The sequence below is a fragment of the Euwallacea fornicatus genome, chromosome 4 (assembly GCF_040115645.1).
Source record: "Euwallacea fornicatus isolate EFF26 chromosome 4, ASM4011564v1, whole genome shotgun sequence".
NCBI lineage: Eukaryota > Metazoa > Arthropoda > Insecta > Coleoptera > Curculionidae > Euwallacea > Euwallacea fornicatus.
The window spans coordinates 2,948,310-2,959,432 of NC_089544.1; the positions used below are offsets into that span (position 1 = coordinate 2,948,310).

General features: G+C 35.4%; 3 protein-coding genes across 6 annotated transcripts; 1 reads left to right on the forward strand and 2 right to left on the reverse strand.

Moving 5' to 3' along the window:
* Positions 1–106: 106 nt before the first annotated feature.
* wls (Wnt ligand secretion mediator) lies at positions 107–4,153 on the reverse strand. Its single transcript, XM_066281385.1, has 5 exons — positions 4,065–4,153; positions 3,574–3,685; positions 3,181–3,462; positions 2,540–2,766; positions 107–2,419 (listed from the first exon to the last, which is right to left on the reverse strand). Exons 3-5 carry the CDS (start codon positions 3,439–3,441, stop codon positions 1,261–1,263), a joined length of 1,647 nt encoding a protein of 548 aa, XP_066137482.1. The 5' UTR covers positions 3,442–3,462; positions 3,574–3,685; positions 4,065–4,153; the 3' UTR covers positions 107–1,260.
* On the forward strand, positions 4,086–6,636 carry Mipp2 (Multiple inositol polyphosphate phosphatase 2). 4 transcript variants are annotated; one of them, XM_066281401.1, is made up of 9 exons: positions 4,086–4,211; positions 4,895–5,029; positions 5,105–5,280; positions 5,340–5,465; positions 5,522–5,669; positions 5,728–5,828; positions 5,957–6,069; positions 6,127–6,318; positions 6,376–6,636. In XM_066281401.1, exons 2-9 carry the CDS (start codon positions 4,918–4,920, stop codon positions 6,542–6,544), a joined length of 1,137 nt encoding a protein of 378 aa, XP_066137498.1. In that variant the 5' UTR covers positions 4,086–4,211; positions 4,895–4,917; the 3' UTR covers positions 6,545–6,636. The 4 variants fall into 4 exon arrangements, with proteins under 4 accessions (XP_066137498.1, XP_066137497.1, XP_066137495.1 ...); XM_066281400.1 differs by lacking the exon at positions 4,086–4,211 and adding an exon at positions 4,279–4,640; XM_066281398.1 differs by lacking the exon at positions 4,086–4,211 and having other exon boundaries at positions 4,658–5,029; positions 6,130–6,318.
* Positions 6,637–6,728: 92 nt separating this feature from the next.
* On the reverse strand, positions 6,729–11,032 carry LOC136338721 (26S proteasome non-ATPase regulatory subunit 2-like). Its single transcript, XM_066281376.1, has 13 exons — positions 10,837–11,032; positions 10,687–10,743; positions 10,257–10,518; positions 9,959–10,199; positions 9,722–9,901; positions 9,521–9,665; positions 9,257–9,464; positions 8,873–9,133; positions 8,264–8,818; positions 7,788–7,976; positions 7,358–7,552; positions 7,118–7,303; positions 6,729–7,024 (listed from the first exon to the last, which is right to left on the reverse strand). Exons 1-13 carry the CDS (start codon positions 10,876–10,878, stop codon positions 6,867–6,869), a joined length of 2,679 nt encoding a protein of 892 aa, XP_066137473.1. The 5' UTR covers positions 10,879–11,032; the 3' UTR covers positions 6,729–6,866.
* Between the last annotated feature and the right edge of the window lie 91 nt (positions 11,033–11,123).

Sequence of the window (11,123 nt, forward strand, 5' to 3'; positions counted from 1 at the left end):
TTGCAAAAAAAATCGTTTAAAATTGTTCCTAGTGAATTTAGTAATTGGGAACAAAACCTGAAATGTCAATAGGATACCTATTGTATCCAATAAAAATTGGTCCTGGTAATGTTTTAGAACGGCATAATAAATCAAAATAGATTTATTAAACATCTTTTTATATCACCATATCAATACATATGTGTATACGTGAAAAAATAGTAATATAATAATTAAATTGAACGTTCCTTGTGAATCATTGTAGGTCTTAAACGTGTGAAAATAAAGTTATTTTTATTTTATTAAGTAATTTATTGCTTAGCTGTATGAAAATTGTGATAACTATGAGTTCATGCGCTTTGGCTTTTCAGCCTGTTATTTTACCACATTTATAAATTACACATTCTTGACTAACGGCAAAAGACAAGAAACACCTTAACTTTTAGTTTATACAGGCTGTTCTGTGAAGAAAGGAAGATACTTTAAGAAATGATTATATAGTTATTTTCTAATAGTCATATAATTAACGATCCGATTTTCAACAGTTTAAAAATTATTTAATTTATTTTAATAGCATTCTTGCATCTTCACTAAAAGTGAAACTCTCCAATTGCACTTAGCAAAAATTCAGATACACCAGGGGAAAGGAACTTGAAATTTAGTGTCAGACTGCGTTTAAGGTGTGCGTTCATATGGCTTGACAAATTAGAAAAGTTTCCTGAAAGAGTTATTCATGATTTTGAAGACCTGCGTCAGACAGTAAGTTTTATGCCTTTTCGCTCGGTGTGTGTGAATTTTTGCTCTGTGGTATTGGAATGTAGCAAATGAATAAATTAAAAACGAAATATTGATTAAATCGTTGAATGTGGAACTCTTACATATATGACTCTCGTGACAGAACACTATATACCGGAAAAGGGAAAAATACAAATACGTACATATAAAAATATTGCTACGAAGAAATATTTTGATCTTTGTTTTAAAGCGTACAGTTAAAAGATAAATAAATAAGTGAAAGCTCACAGTATAAAATATTAAGCTGCCTTGCTAAGATATGTTAAGTACCAATTGTAAAACTCATACTAGGTAATTGCCATAAAAATATCACATTGATGATCAAAAACTTGTCGATCTTAAATTCGATATGGTTTAAAAAATAATACTGTGGCGTAAAACTAATTATGAACTAATCAGATAAAAACTTATATAAAACGTTCACTTAAAACATAAAAAATTTGGCAAGGAAACATCAAATATATTGAAAGCATAAAGTTTGAACACCTACTCGACATTCGCCTTTGCCACAAACGAAGTGAGAGACGATATCTCATTGGGGCTGGTAGTAGTGTCACTCGAGAGTCTACTAAACTCAACTTCTTCTCCTTCAGGGCAAGTAGGTTCCGACGGCCATTTCTTGTGACTTGGGGCATATAACACGAGTAAAGCCAAGATGTAGATATTCCACATTCCGTACACTCCCGTATGAATGACCGAAGTCCAATCAGTGTCCATTGAATCGTCCCAATTGTGCTCGCCCTGGGTATGTTGGTTTAGAAGGAAAGTAACTACAGTTATGGCAGCACAAACTAGAGTAGCAAACATGAGGAAGGTGAACCGATACATTATGCCTTCATAGTGCAAGCGCCTTGCCTGCGTCATGCTTGGTAGGACAGAACGTTTAACGCTGATATTTTTGAACACTTTATGAATCATATAGCACAAAAAGAGAAAGTAGATGCCAGCGCAAAGGCCTGCACAAATAACGAAAGTTAGTGCCAGGTTGGTTCCCAAGGGAGTTATCCAAATAGAGGAAAATGGGTTTACTAAATGCATACCTCTTTCACATAAGTCGAAAATTAATAGAGAAACACAACCTATTGCTATAGAGCTCAAATGTTTCCAGTATTTCTTTAAACTGTTTCTGTCAACTGAATCTTGAATCAGCATATGTTCTCCAGTGAAGACTAGCCAGAAAGACAGAAGCATGGCATAAAATATTCCTTGTCTAATGTCACTAAGCAGCAGCATGTACGGCATATTGAAATGTAGAGTGAAGTACTCTAAAGGAAAATTTAAAAATACCAAAGCTCCTCCTACGTACATTAACATGTACTCCAGTAAAACGGGAGCGCGCGACAGTAAATGAACCCTATTCCAGAACCAAATCATTGTGGCCACAATTATAGGAAAAAATACGGTTTTCAAACTAACCCACACTTTTGTAAAGCCACCATTCATGTGGATTATGTGTAGGTAAATGTCCTCAACTTTGCCTAATGCAGTGTTAAGTTTCAATTTAAAATCATAAGGAAGTCTAAAGTTTAGTAAATAGTAATCATAATAAAGGGCGCCAAGCTCAAACAATGGCACCATTGAGCAATAGTAAGGGTAGCCATCCCTGTTTTCTACCTTGAGTTCATCAAAAATGCAATCCATATATCTGAAATAAAAGAGTTAAATGGAGCAAAAAATCACTACACAATAACACTGATTGATACACCAGACTGAGTTATTATTCAATGGGGAAAAATAATTTAGCTAATAATATCTGATACTTTACCTTTTTGTTGTAGCATTTGCATAAAATTTCCATGGGGTGTGCTTACGGTGCATGCCATCACTCTTAATTTTCTCTGAATAAGCTAAACGAGTTTCAAATGTAAGCTCCATCATCTTGTTAATAAGGTTTTGCCCCTCTTTGTACACCATGTCAATTTGTAAAACGCCTACTAAGCTTTGCTGCCACCTTGAAAAGTCCTCATAAAGTGGCATTTCCACTGTAAAAACCTAGAATATTACTCTAATCAATTATTGAACAAGTAAATTTATTATAGGTTCCTAAAAAAAGTAGAAAAGAGGTAGATAGTACTACCCTGAATATCATATACTTATCAGGTTTTCTGTGCCTATTATATACATAAACTCAGACAAACAAATAAATTGAGAGAAGTCTAGCTACATGCTCTAACAACTGTTTACAGTATTACCCTAGCTAGGCGTCTTTCCATGCTGTTTACTTGTCTAAGTAGATCAAACCAGCCAAAAGATATCTTAAGGTTACCCAAACAAATATGGACCATTATTATGGTATGTTCAAAGTAGTAACCTTAGCACAATGAATCTAATGAGAACTGTATTTAACTTGTTATAAGAGCAAACCCAAATCAACCACGCCATAAATCATCTGGAGACATTTCTTACCAAGTTTTTGGCATCAACTTCTAAAGGATAATGATTTTTTGAAAGATCTATTTTATGTGGGCACGACCTGTTAAACCATTTGTTGGTCGAATCTTCATCGGGGTTATCATCCAAACAAATAGTGCATAAAAGGGGTTGAGAACTAGCTGGACTCGGCGAAATCAGACCCACCAAAAAGCATGCCAGTTGACTAAGGAGTAGAATCGTTACTAAAACACCTAATTTTCTACCACTGAGGTTCTCTAGAATTGTCCCGGACATCTTGTAAGCACTGATTTCCTTCTAGAACGATAAAAGCAAAGTTTTTTTAAGAATAACTCTTCAAAACATTCCAATGTCCGCCATTGGTAAATAAAACAAAGAGGAAAGAGATTGTTGGCGTTTTCCACTTACTGCTCTTAGCTCGACATGCGATCGTTCAATAAATAATCTGTGACGTCAGAGATCTTGACTTGAATGGAGGGCACTCGGATCACAAGCGATCAACTTCGAACTAATGAGTTTCCTGAAAAACATGAAACATTGAGTATGAGTTTAATTAAGTAGCTTGAGGTAATTTATTAATTAAGCTCCTTGAGTCGCTTACTTTCCAACGATATAAAAAATAAATGGTGTGTTCGGCCATTGGCGACTTTAGATATGTCTTTTCGACTGTTCAATTGTCGACATCAGTTAAAACAGCCTAGTGATAGGGAGAGAAGGGTAATGGAAAAAAATACCAAAAAAGGATAATATCAATTTGGAAAGTTTTTACATGCATATTTTTACGAAAGAGCAATTTGGTATTACGTAAAATAATCGTTATTTTCAAAAAGTTTTTTCAGTTTTTATTTAAGCTGAAGCATTTCGATAGTACTTGCTAACTCAAAACAAATGAATCTCACCATGGCAAACCAAAATTCAGTATTAAAACAAAAAGAAACTGGTCCGCCATTTTGTAAAATTTCTATGGAGCTGTTTTATCTCATTTTTAAGCTTAAAAAACCTCTTTACACTAAAGTTATAATCTATTTTTATTTCCATTAAAAACGGTAAGTTTCGTAAATAAGTAAGATACGGACATTGAACATGCCTTACTTATACATGACACTTGTCAACTTTAGTTCAATATCAAGGTTTTTCAAGGTTATTAAAAACCAAAAAAGTAAATAAACATACTATAGGAAAACAGTCCAATTTGTCCCTATATAAATCACTAATTATCGCAACGTTGAAATGATTAAGTTCAAAATTACATAACTTTAAATTTGCAAATTTTGCGTGTTAAAAAAATCTTAACTGGTACCTAGTACCTAAACCTACAATGGCAATTTCTTTTGCATATCCCTTCCTCATATTTCTATGTTTCTTAATTGCTAGTGAACAGTGCTCTAAAGGGTACCCTTTTGAACACCACTTGGGTACAAGGACCCCATATCGAACTGTTTCCAATAATAGCTTGGATAAAGTTCACTATGAAGGTAGATACTAAAACCAGTGCCTTTCCTCCTTCCAAAATCTGTTAACCAAATCTTTTCTACTTCAAACTCGTCTCAGTTTCCACACCTTGATATGCCCAGTACCCTGATATGTCTGATACTCCAATATGCATATAAAGCAGATTTTCATATACCTACAATTTCTTTTTATAACTGTAAAACAAAAAAACGAAAAATAAATTGGGAAACCCACCCTTCATGTAATAATAAACTAACTGAAAATGTGCACTTGGCAGGTTGTACACCAAAAAAAGTTTGGATGATTGTTAGACATGGCACTCGAAATCCAAGTATATCACACATAAAGTCCATTAATAAACAGTTGTCAAATGTGAGGGATCTGATTTTAAATAGTGAAAGTCTGCCAAATGGTGAGTAATTAACTGCTTAGAGTGAAATGGCCCAAATAACTTAGAAATTCATTTTATAATTTAAACATAACTTAGATTTCGTTAGAAACCGAGATCTAGATTTGTTCAAAAAATGGAAAGGCAATTTAGATCTGGAAGATGAAACTAAATTGACACATGAGGGTGAAGAAGAAATGTTGCTTTTGGCTGAAAGAATGCAGAGTAGATTTCCTGAAGTTTTTGATAACATTTATAGTAATACAACTTATAAGGTAAATTCAAACTTTTTTCAATGCCAAAGCACTTAAGGGCTGGTTTTCAAAACTTTCAGCTAAAATATACATTTTCTCAAAGAACCAAAAATAGCGCATTTTATTTTGCTGCGGGGCTCTTTGGGAGGGACATTGCAAGAGACGTCTGGTTTCCAGAACCAAGTAAGAAGGATCCAATTTTGAGAGTAGGACTTGTATTGTAAGAATTATCTTCAACAGTTTAACATTTAGTTACCTTCAGTTTTATAAATTATGTGACAAATGGAAGAAAGAAATCAAAGCTCCTGTGAAGGTGAGTGGTGAGCATAAGAAGTTTCAGGAATCTCCGCACATGTTAAAGGTTATCAAAGAGGTCAATGAAAGATTAGGACTTAACCAATTGACCGTTGGTAAGAAATCCACCCATTATTAATTATTAGATACTTTAATAAATACCTTCGCGAGCAGATGATATAATACTAATTTACGTCGCATGTGGATTTGAAACTGCTTGGAATAAAAGAAGCAAATCACCTTGGTGTTCACTGTTTTCTGAAAATCATTTTAAGGTAAACCTTAATAAGTTCCGCTTTATTGAAAACTGATTACCTTTGAATTATTAAAACCACTTTAGAAGAACTTTTGAATGACAATTTCAGTGAACTTTACGTGCGAATTTATTAGTCATTTTATTCAGGTTCTCGAATATATGGAAGATCTGAAATATTACTGGCAAGATGGTTATGGCTATGATTTATCATACAAACAAGCTTGTCCAGCATTTGGTGACATGATAAATCATTTTGATTTGTAAGTCAGTTGAGAAAAAATATTTGGTCTTATTGAAACTACCAAAATTAATCCTAGAAGTGGAGCATATCCAAAAGCCACAATCTATTTCACTCATTCAGGAACTTTACTAAAAATGTTGGCCCACTTAGGTCTTTACAAAGACCAAATACCACTGACTGCAGATAAGTTCGAAACCATGGCAAATCGAAAATGGAAAACTAGTTTAATTGACTCATTTGCTACAAACTTGGCATTTTTACTTTATGAGTAAGTTTTGCTGGATTCAATATTAATTAAGAGAAATTCATTGTTAATGCGCCTTAGCTGCAATGGAACCAAGAAAATGTTAACGCTACATCAAGAGAATATTGTTACATTGCCAGCTTGTCCAGGAGAGGAATTATGCGAGTTTACAAAAATAAATGATTACTACAGTCGGAGCATTGATAGTTGTGATTTTGAGGTAATGTGTAATGTGTCTAGTATTGACTAGTTGTGTACTTTGTTAATTAATGTATAGAAATGTAGAAGAGTTTTATTTGACAGATATTTATTAAAATCGATTATAATTTATTATAAAACGTTGATTTGGCTTTATTAATGAGATGTTAAGTAGTCCCTCGCTGTAAGTAAGCATAATTTTACGTTCAAAGCCGTGGATCGTCATCAAACGCAGTACTAAACTTGATAACGAAGGTTAAAAATTCAGCATTTGGAGCGATAAACTTTTTTCTGTTAAATATGAAATGTCATCTTTATAAACCGTAAAGGAAATTACTGTCATTGGTAAGAAAACATTTTTCACAAATTAATGATCACTTTTGCACATCTGGATTCCGCCGCAAAACACATATTCCATCCAACGTAGGAACGAACTGCTGAAATTGGTCTGTGGCAAGCTCTGCCCGCTCAGCTGCGGCTAACAGTACCGGGGTTGTATGAGTATGAATACCTGCTATGGTTTTAGGAGTTCCTATAAAACCAAAATTGTAAATCTTGTCCCGCCAAGAAATAAGTATTTTTGGTATCAACAATAGTTCTTCAGCGTGATAGATCTAACAATTACCTGCTTTCCCTACCACATCAACGGCCTGTCCCACTCTTACTGGAGTAGATACTACTTCTAATTTGTCATCCAATGTCAATAACCATCTGGGTTGAATGGACATTGCTAAACTATAAAGCAAGTAATGTGTCTTGCTCAATATTAACGCATGGGGATCTAGCAGAGCTACAGAAGTTATTAACAGACCTAAACATCCTTAAAGTACAGAATATCTGTCTGAACGCTGTTGAAAGAACTTACCAGCCATGCCGACTGGATCGAGTAACATTCGATCGGTATGCAAAGGGTTCAAAGTCATGGTACCTTTGCCCATATGCACCAATCCTTGGGCAATTCTTACCATGAATAATTGCGAGGGATTCTTAGTGTGAAATACAGCGAGTTGTCGTAAACCGGCAGCCAGGCGGGCATTGTTTGTGCCTGATCCAATTAATCCTAAAAAAAATAATTTGTTGTTTGTCGCGTATTGTCTATAAATATTTTAGAATTTTTTCGTACAGTTGTTTTGAAATCTTTAAACTAACAATCAAAAGAAATTTGTTGGATTTACAATGAGTTATTGACTTTTTTGATCTTGCAGCTTTTATAGAGATTTAAATAGTAATTAATTTTTTTGGGAATATGTCTATTGCTCTTACATTCCGAAATGAGATACCCTGTATGTACTTACCCAAACCAAAAATGGCATTACAAGCCACATCGTCGTCTGCATCATGAGAGTATTTGGTAAGAACGTCCAACATAGGAAGTTGCGGATTGGAAACAGACGACAGTGCGATTGCTAGGGGAACTGCCTTCCGTACAGAAGGTTCTCCGTATCGACCCATGTGACCGAAAATTCTTTGCATCATTTCCATACCTAATATAACTCTATATAATAATAATTACTCGTTTTCTAAAGTTTACTAAGCTTCAACAATTACGGCAATCCAATCCAAAATTTTAATTATATTCAATGCGAATTCTTATTAAGGTGACTTTAGAGAATTGAAACTAGCTGGGAATTAAAGAAACAATAAAAGAGCGAGAAATAGGAATTTACTAAAAAAAGCTATGTATTTTATACGATCCGATGAAGGTATTTCATTATATGATTTTCTAGCTAGACTAATAGGGAGCGATTTAGGGAATCACATTTATACTTGCCTATATCCTCTCCAAAGGACACAGCTGCTACCCCTAACGCTGCGACAGCTTGACCCATATGCCAGTCCCAATTCAAAGTTGTCTTCTTATCAGTTTTGACCTCTTTGCCTTTATTAGTACTAGTCTGTGCCTGTTTTTGTCCCTTGTTCATTGGCACTTCAATCTTGTCACTCAATATCGTTAAAAGCTCCTGAATAATAAGCACATCTCCAGTGCCAGCATAAGAACACATCAGCAATGTCGCCTGGGCGGCATTCTTAAAAGGTTCTGGAAATACTTCCATGGCGCTAGATGGCACTTCGATATCGCTTCTGGCACCAAAGTAGCACAAAGACACGCCCAAACCTACAAGTCTCATGTAAATCGACTTCAAGCTATCAGGGTCATTGATGCTGAATTCGATCATTGCGCTCAAGAGCGCGGCGGGAACTTCGGTGTCGCTTTTGCTTAGCGAGATTAAGCCGCACGAAAGACTAGTTACGGCCAAGATTTCTAGTGATTTCGTTGAGTTTAAGATAGGGAGAATTAAGCTAATGACGTCTTTTCTATGACTTCCTAAAATTTTACACTTTTTCTAGTGAAATAGAAAAGGTTAGTAGGTATTATAACCAGCGTAAGCAAGTCCTATGCCCATAATGGCTCCAACTTGCAATGTTTGGTTGGAATCACCAATGTAGTCTCCCAAGAGAGCTAAGGCGGGATCGCACCCATTTCTAACACGGCAGTTCACAATACCCAAAGCCAAGAGAGCCCCAGATTTAATATAATTTTCTGAGGTGTAGAGGTACTTGTCGATTGGAGTTAACCCTCCATCTATGTCCCATAGGTGGATAAGTCCAAGGGAAGCTGTAGCGCTTAACATTCCGTACTCTATGTAAAAAAATGTTACGTAGAATAGTGCGCACTAGAGGAAATAATTATTCTTTGTTTCGAACAGGTTGATTTAAGTTGATTTTTTGTCTGAGGTTGACGTCCGTTATATATAATATTAACCTTTGTTTCTATAAATCCATTGAATGCCATCATTAGACAAGAGCTTGTCGCAACCAAAACCAGCGTTCACGAAACCATTTACAAAAGAAGCAGCTAAATTTTGTTTAGCGCTATCCATATTTTCCCCCCGAACGTGAAACCTCGGCAATACAGGTTCCAACCAAGTTTTATAGACATCTTCCGGCAATTTTGGTTCCATTACGTCCAACTTTTTTTAAAAACAGTTTGTATATATTATAACAAATTGTATAGTTTTATTAGTACCTCTTTGGCTAAGGCTAGAAAATGCGAATTCAACATACTGTTGCTCAAGATATTGTTGAGTTCCTCCGAATCTTGCACATCTGAGTCCACCTCTGCTGTAATCAGGTGCCTGGCACAAATAAATGCCAGTTGATACAGTATAATGCTGCCACAACACACAGACTTAACAAAACTGTTTTAAGATGGAAAAGTGAAACTTACTGGTCCTTGCATTCAGAAAATATCTTGCTCACGAGGTGCTCGTCATTTATCTGAAGCGCTATGATCAGCGCTCTAGAGTATTCCCAAAATTTAAGGTACTGATAATAAATCATCCTCATAAGTTTTTCTCTTTCCGTTTCGTCCACGTACTTCGAGCAAGACATTAAGTAATAACACATTCTATACAGAAAATTCAATTTTTTCTAAATAATCTTAACGGCACCGCATAAGCGCTACCTTTGATAGGTGTTATGTGCGATGTATTTGGGAAGCAGCTCAAGCTGATCAATTTCCATCAGCAAATCGCATGCTTGAATTTCAGCATGGTGACTGCAATTAAAGTGGATGATGTCGTTTATTAGAGGGATTAACATTTTATCGCCGATATTGCAAAGAGTGATTCCCCATTGCTGAACAATTTCGGATTCTAGTTGCCGTACGTATTCGTGACCCCAATCGCCAATGTTTTTCATTGTCCCTTTGAAAATAAATGTGTTTATATGATTACCTTCTTGGTAGCAAGAAGCAACGTTACCTAATAAACAATATTTCAAACACTCCAGTTGCTGCTTAGCTTCCTCTCCTCCTGCAGTTCCCATGGCGAGTACTGATAAGACATCGGCAAGTATAAGTTTAGCATCGCCCTTGGACATGAGCTTATGGGTACATTTTAGTTGGTCATAGTAACGAGCCAGGTACTTCAAAGGTTTGGGTACCGATGTCATGGATGCTGTCGACGTGCGAATCAAGTATTTCATCATGTCAAGAGCAGGAGGTATGAGTTTTGGATCTGATCCCTGGCAAGTATTTCCTCAAAATAGAACATTCAAAAGGAAATAATGCAGAAAAATAATTAGTCTCACTTGAGTACTACTTTACTACTACAGTAGATAAAAATAAATTAGGATAAATTGGCGTTTCAGTAAACGATAATTTAATAGAAATATATCGATACATGTACTCACCGTAACTTTATCCACTAAAAGTTTAAGCTCGCTTTGAAGTTCTTTGTCTTCTTCTGGCTAAAGAAGCGGTAATATTTTGCGTAAATAATTATAATAATGGTTCAATACAACATGCTATAAATGCGAACGTAAATAACTAGAGATTCTTACTTCTTGAACTGGCAACTTAATTGTAATACTGCTGTCTGCCATGTAAGCGACTTTTGATTTATTGCTGTAGTGTAAAGTTTAGCTGTAACGATAGCTTTAGACCGTTACAGTTGCTGAATTCACCAGTTACTAGGAGCGCTTTTAAGTTGATTTGCATTAAAAACTTCTTCGAATCTGTTTCGAATGACGTGCGCTTTTCATTTTCAAATAATTTTGCTTGTACTTGACACAGGCATGCGCAGTATGTTGACATTGGTAAAGATCAGGAGCATTGCCCCTGCCTTAAG

Excerpts from the sequence above, each read along its gene's own strand:
- wls (XM_066281385.1), bottom strand. The coding sequence starts at position 3,441 with ATGTCCGGGACAATTCTAGAGAACCTCAGTGGTAGAAAATTAGGTGTT. Across the intron at positions 2,767-3,180 it reads AAGTTGATGCCAAAAACTTG|GTTTTTACAGTGGAAATGCC; the intron begins GTAAGAAATGTC and ends GTAATATTCTAG. Across the intron at positions 2,420-2,539 it reads GCAAATGCTACAACAAAAAG|ATATATGGATTGCATTTTTG; the intron begins GTAAAGTATCAG and ends CTTTTATTTCAG.
- Mipp2 (XM_066281397.1), top strand. The coding sequence starts at position 4,732 with ATGCCCAGTACCCTGATATGTCTGATACTCCAATATGCATATAAAGCA. Across the intron at positions 5,281-5,339 it reads ATAGTAATACAACTTATAAG|CTAAAATATACATTTTCTCA; the intron begins GTAAATTCAAAC and ends CAAAACTTTCAG. Across the intron at positions 6,070-6,126 it reads ATGATAAATCATTTTGATTT|AAGTGGAGCATATCCAAAAG; the intron begins GTAAGTCAGTTG and ends AATTAATCCTAG.
- LOC136338721 (XM_066281376.1), bottom strand. The coding sequence starts at position 10,878 with ATGGCAGACAGCAGTATTACAATTAAGTTGCCAGTTCAAGAA. Across the intron at positions 10,744-10,836 it reads TTAAGTTGCCAGTTCAAGAA|CCAGAAGAAGACAAAGAACT; the intron begins GTAAGAATCTCT and ends CCGCTTCTTTAG. Across the intron at positions 10,200-10,256 it reads TTTGAAATATTGTTTATTAG|GGACAATGAAAAACATTGGC; the intron begins GTAACGTTGCTT and ends TTATTTTCAAAG.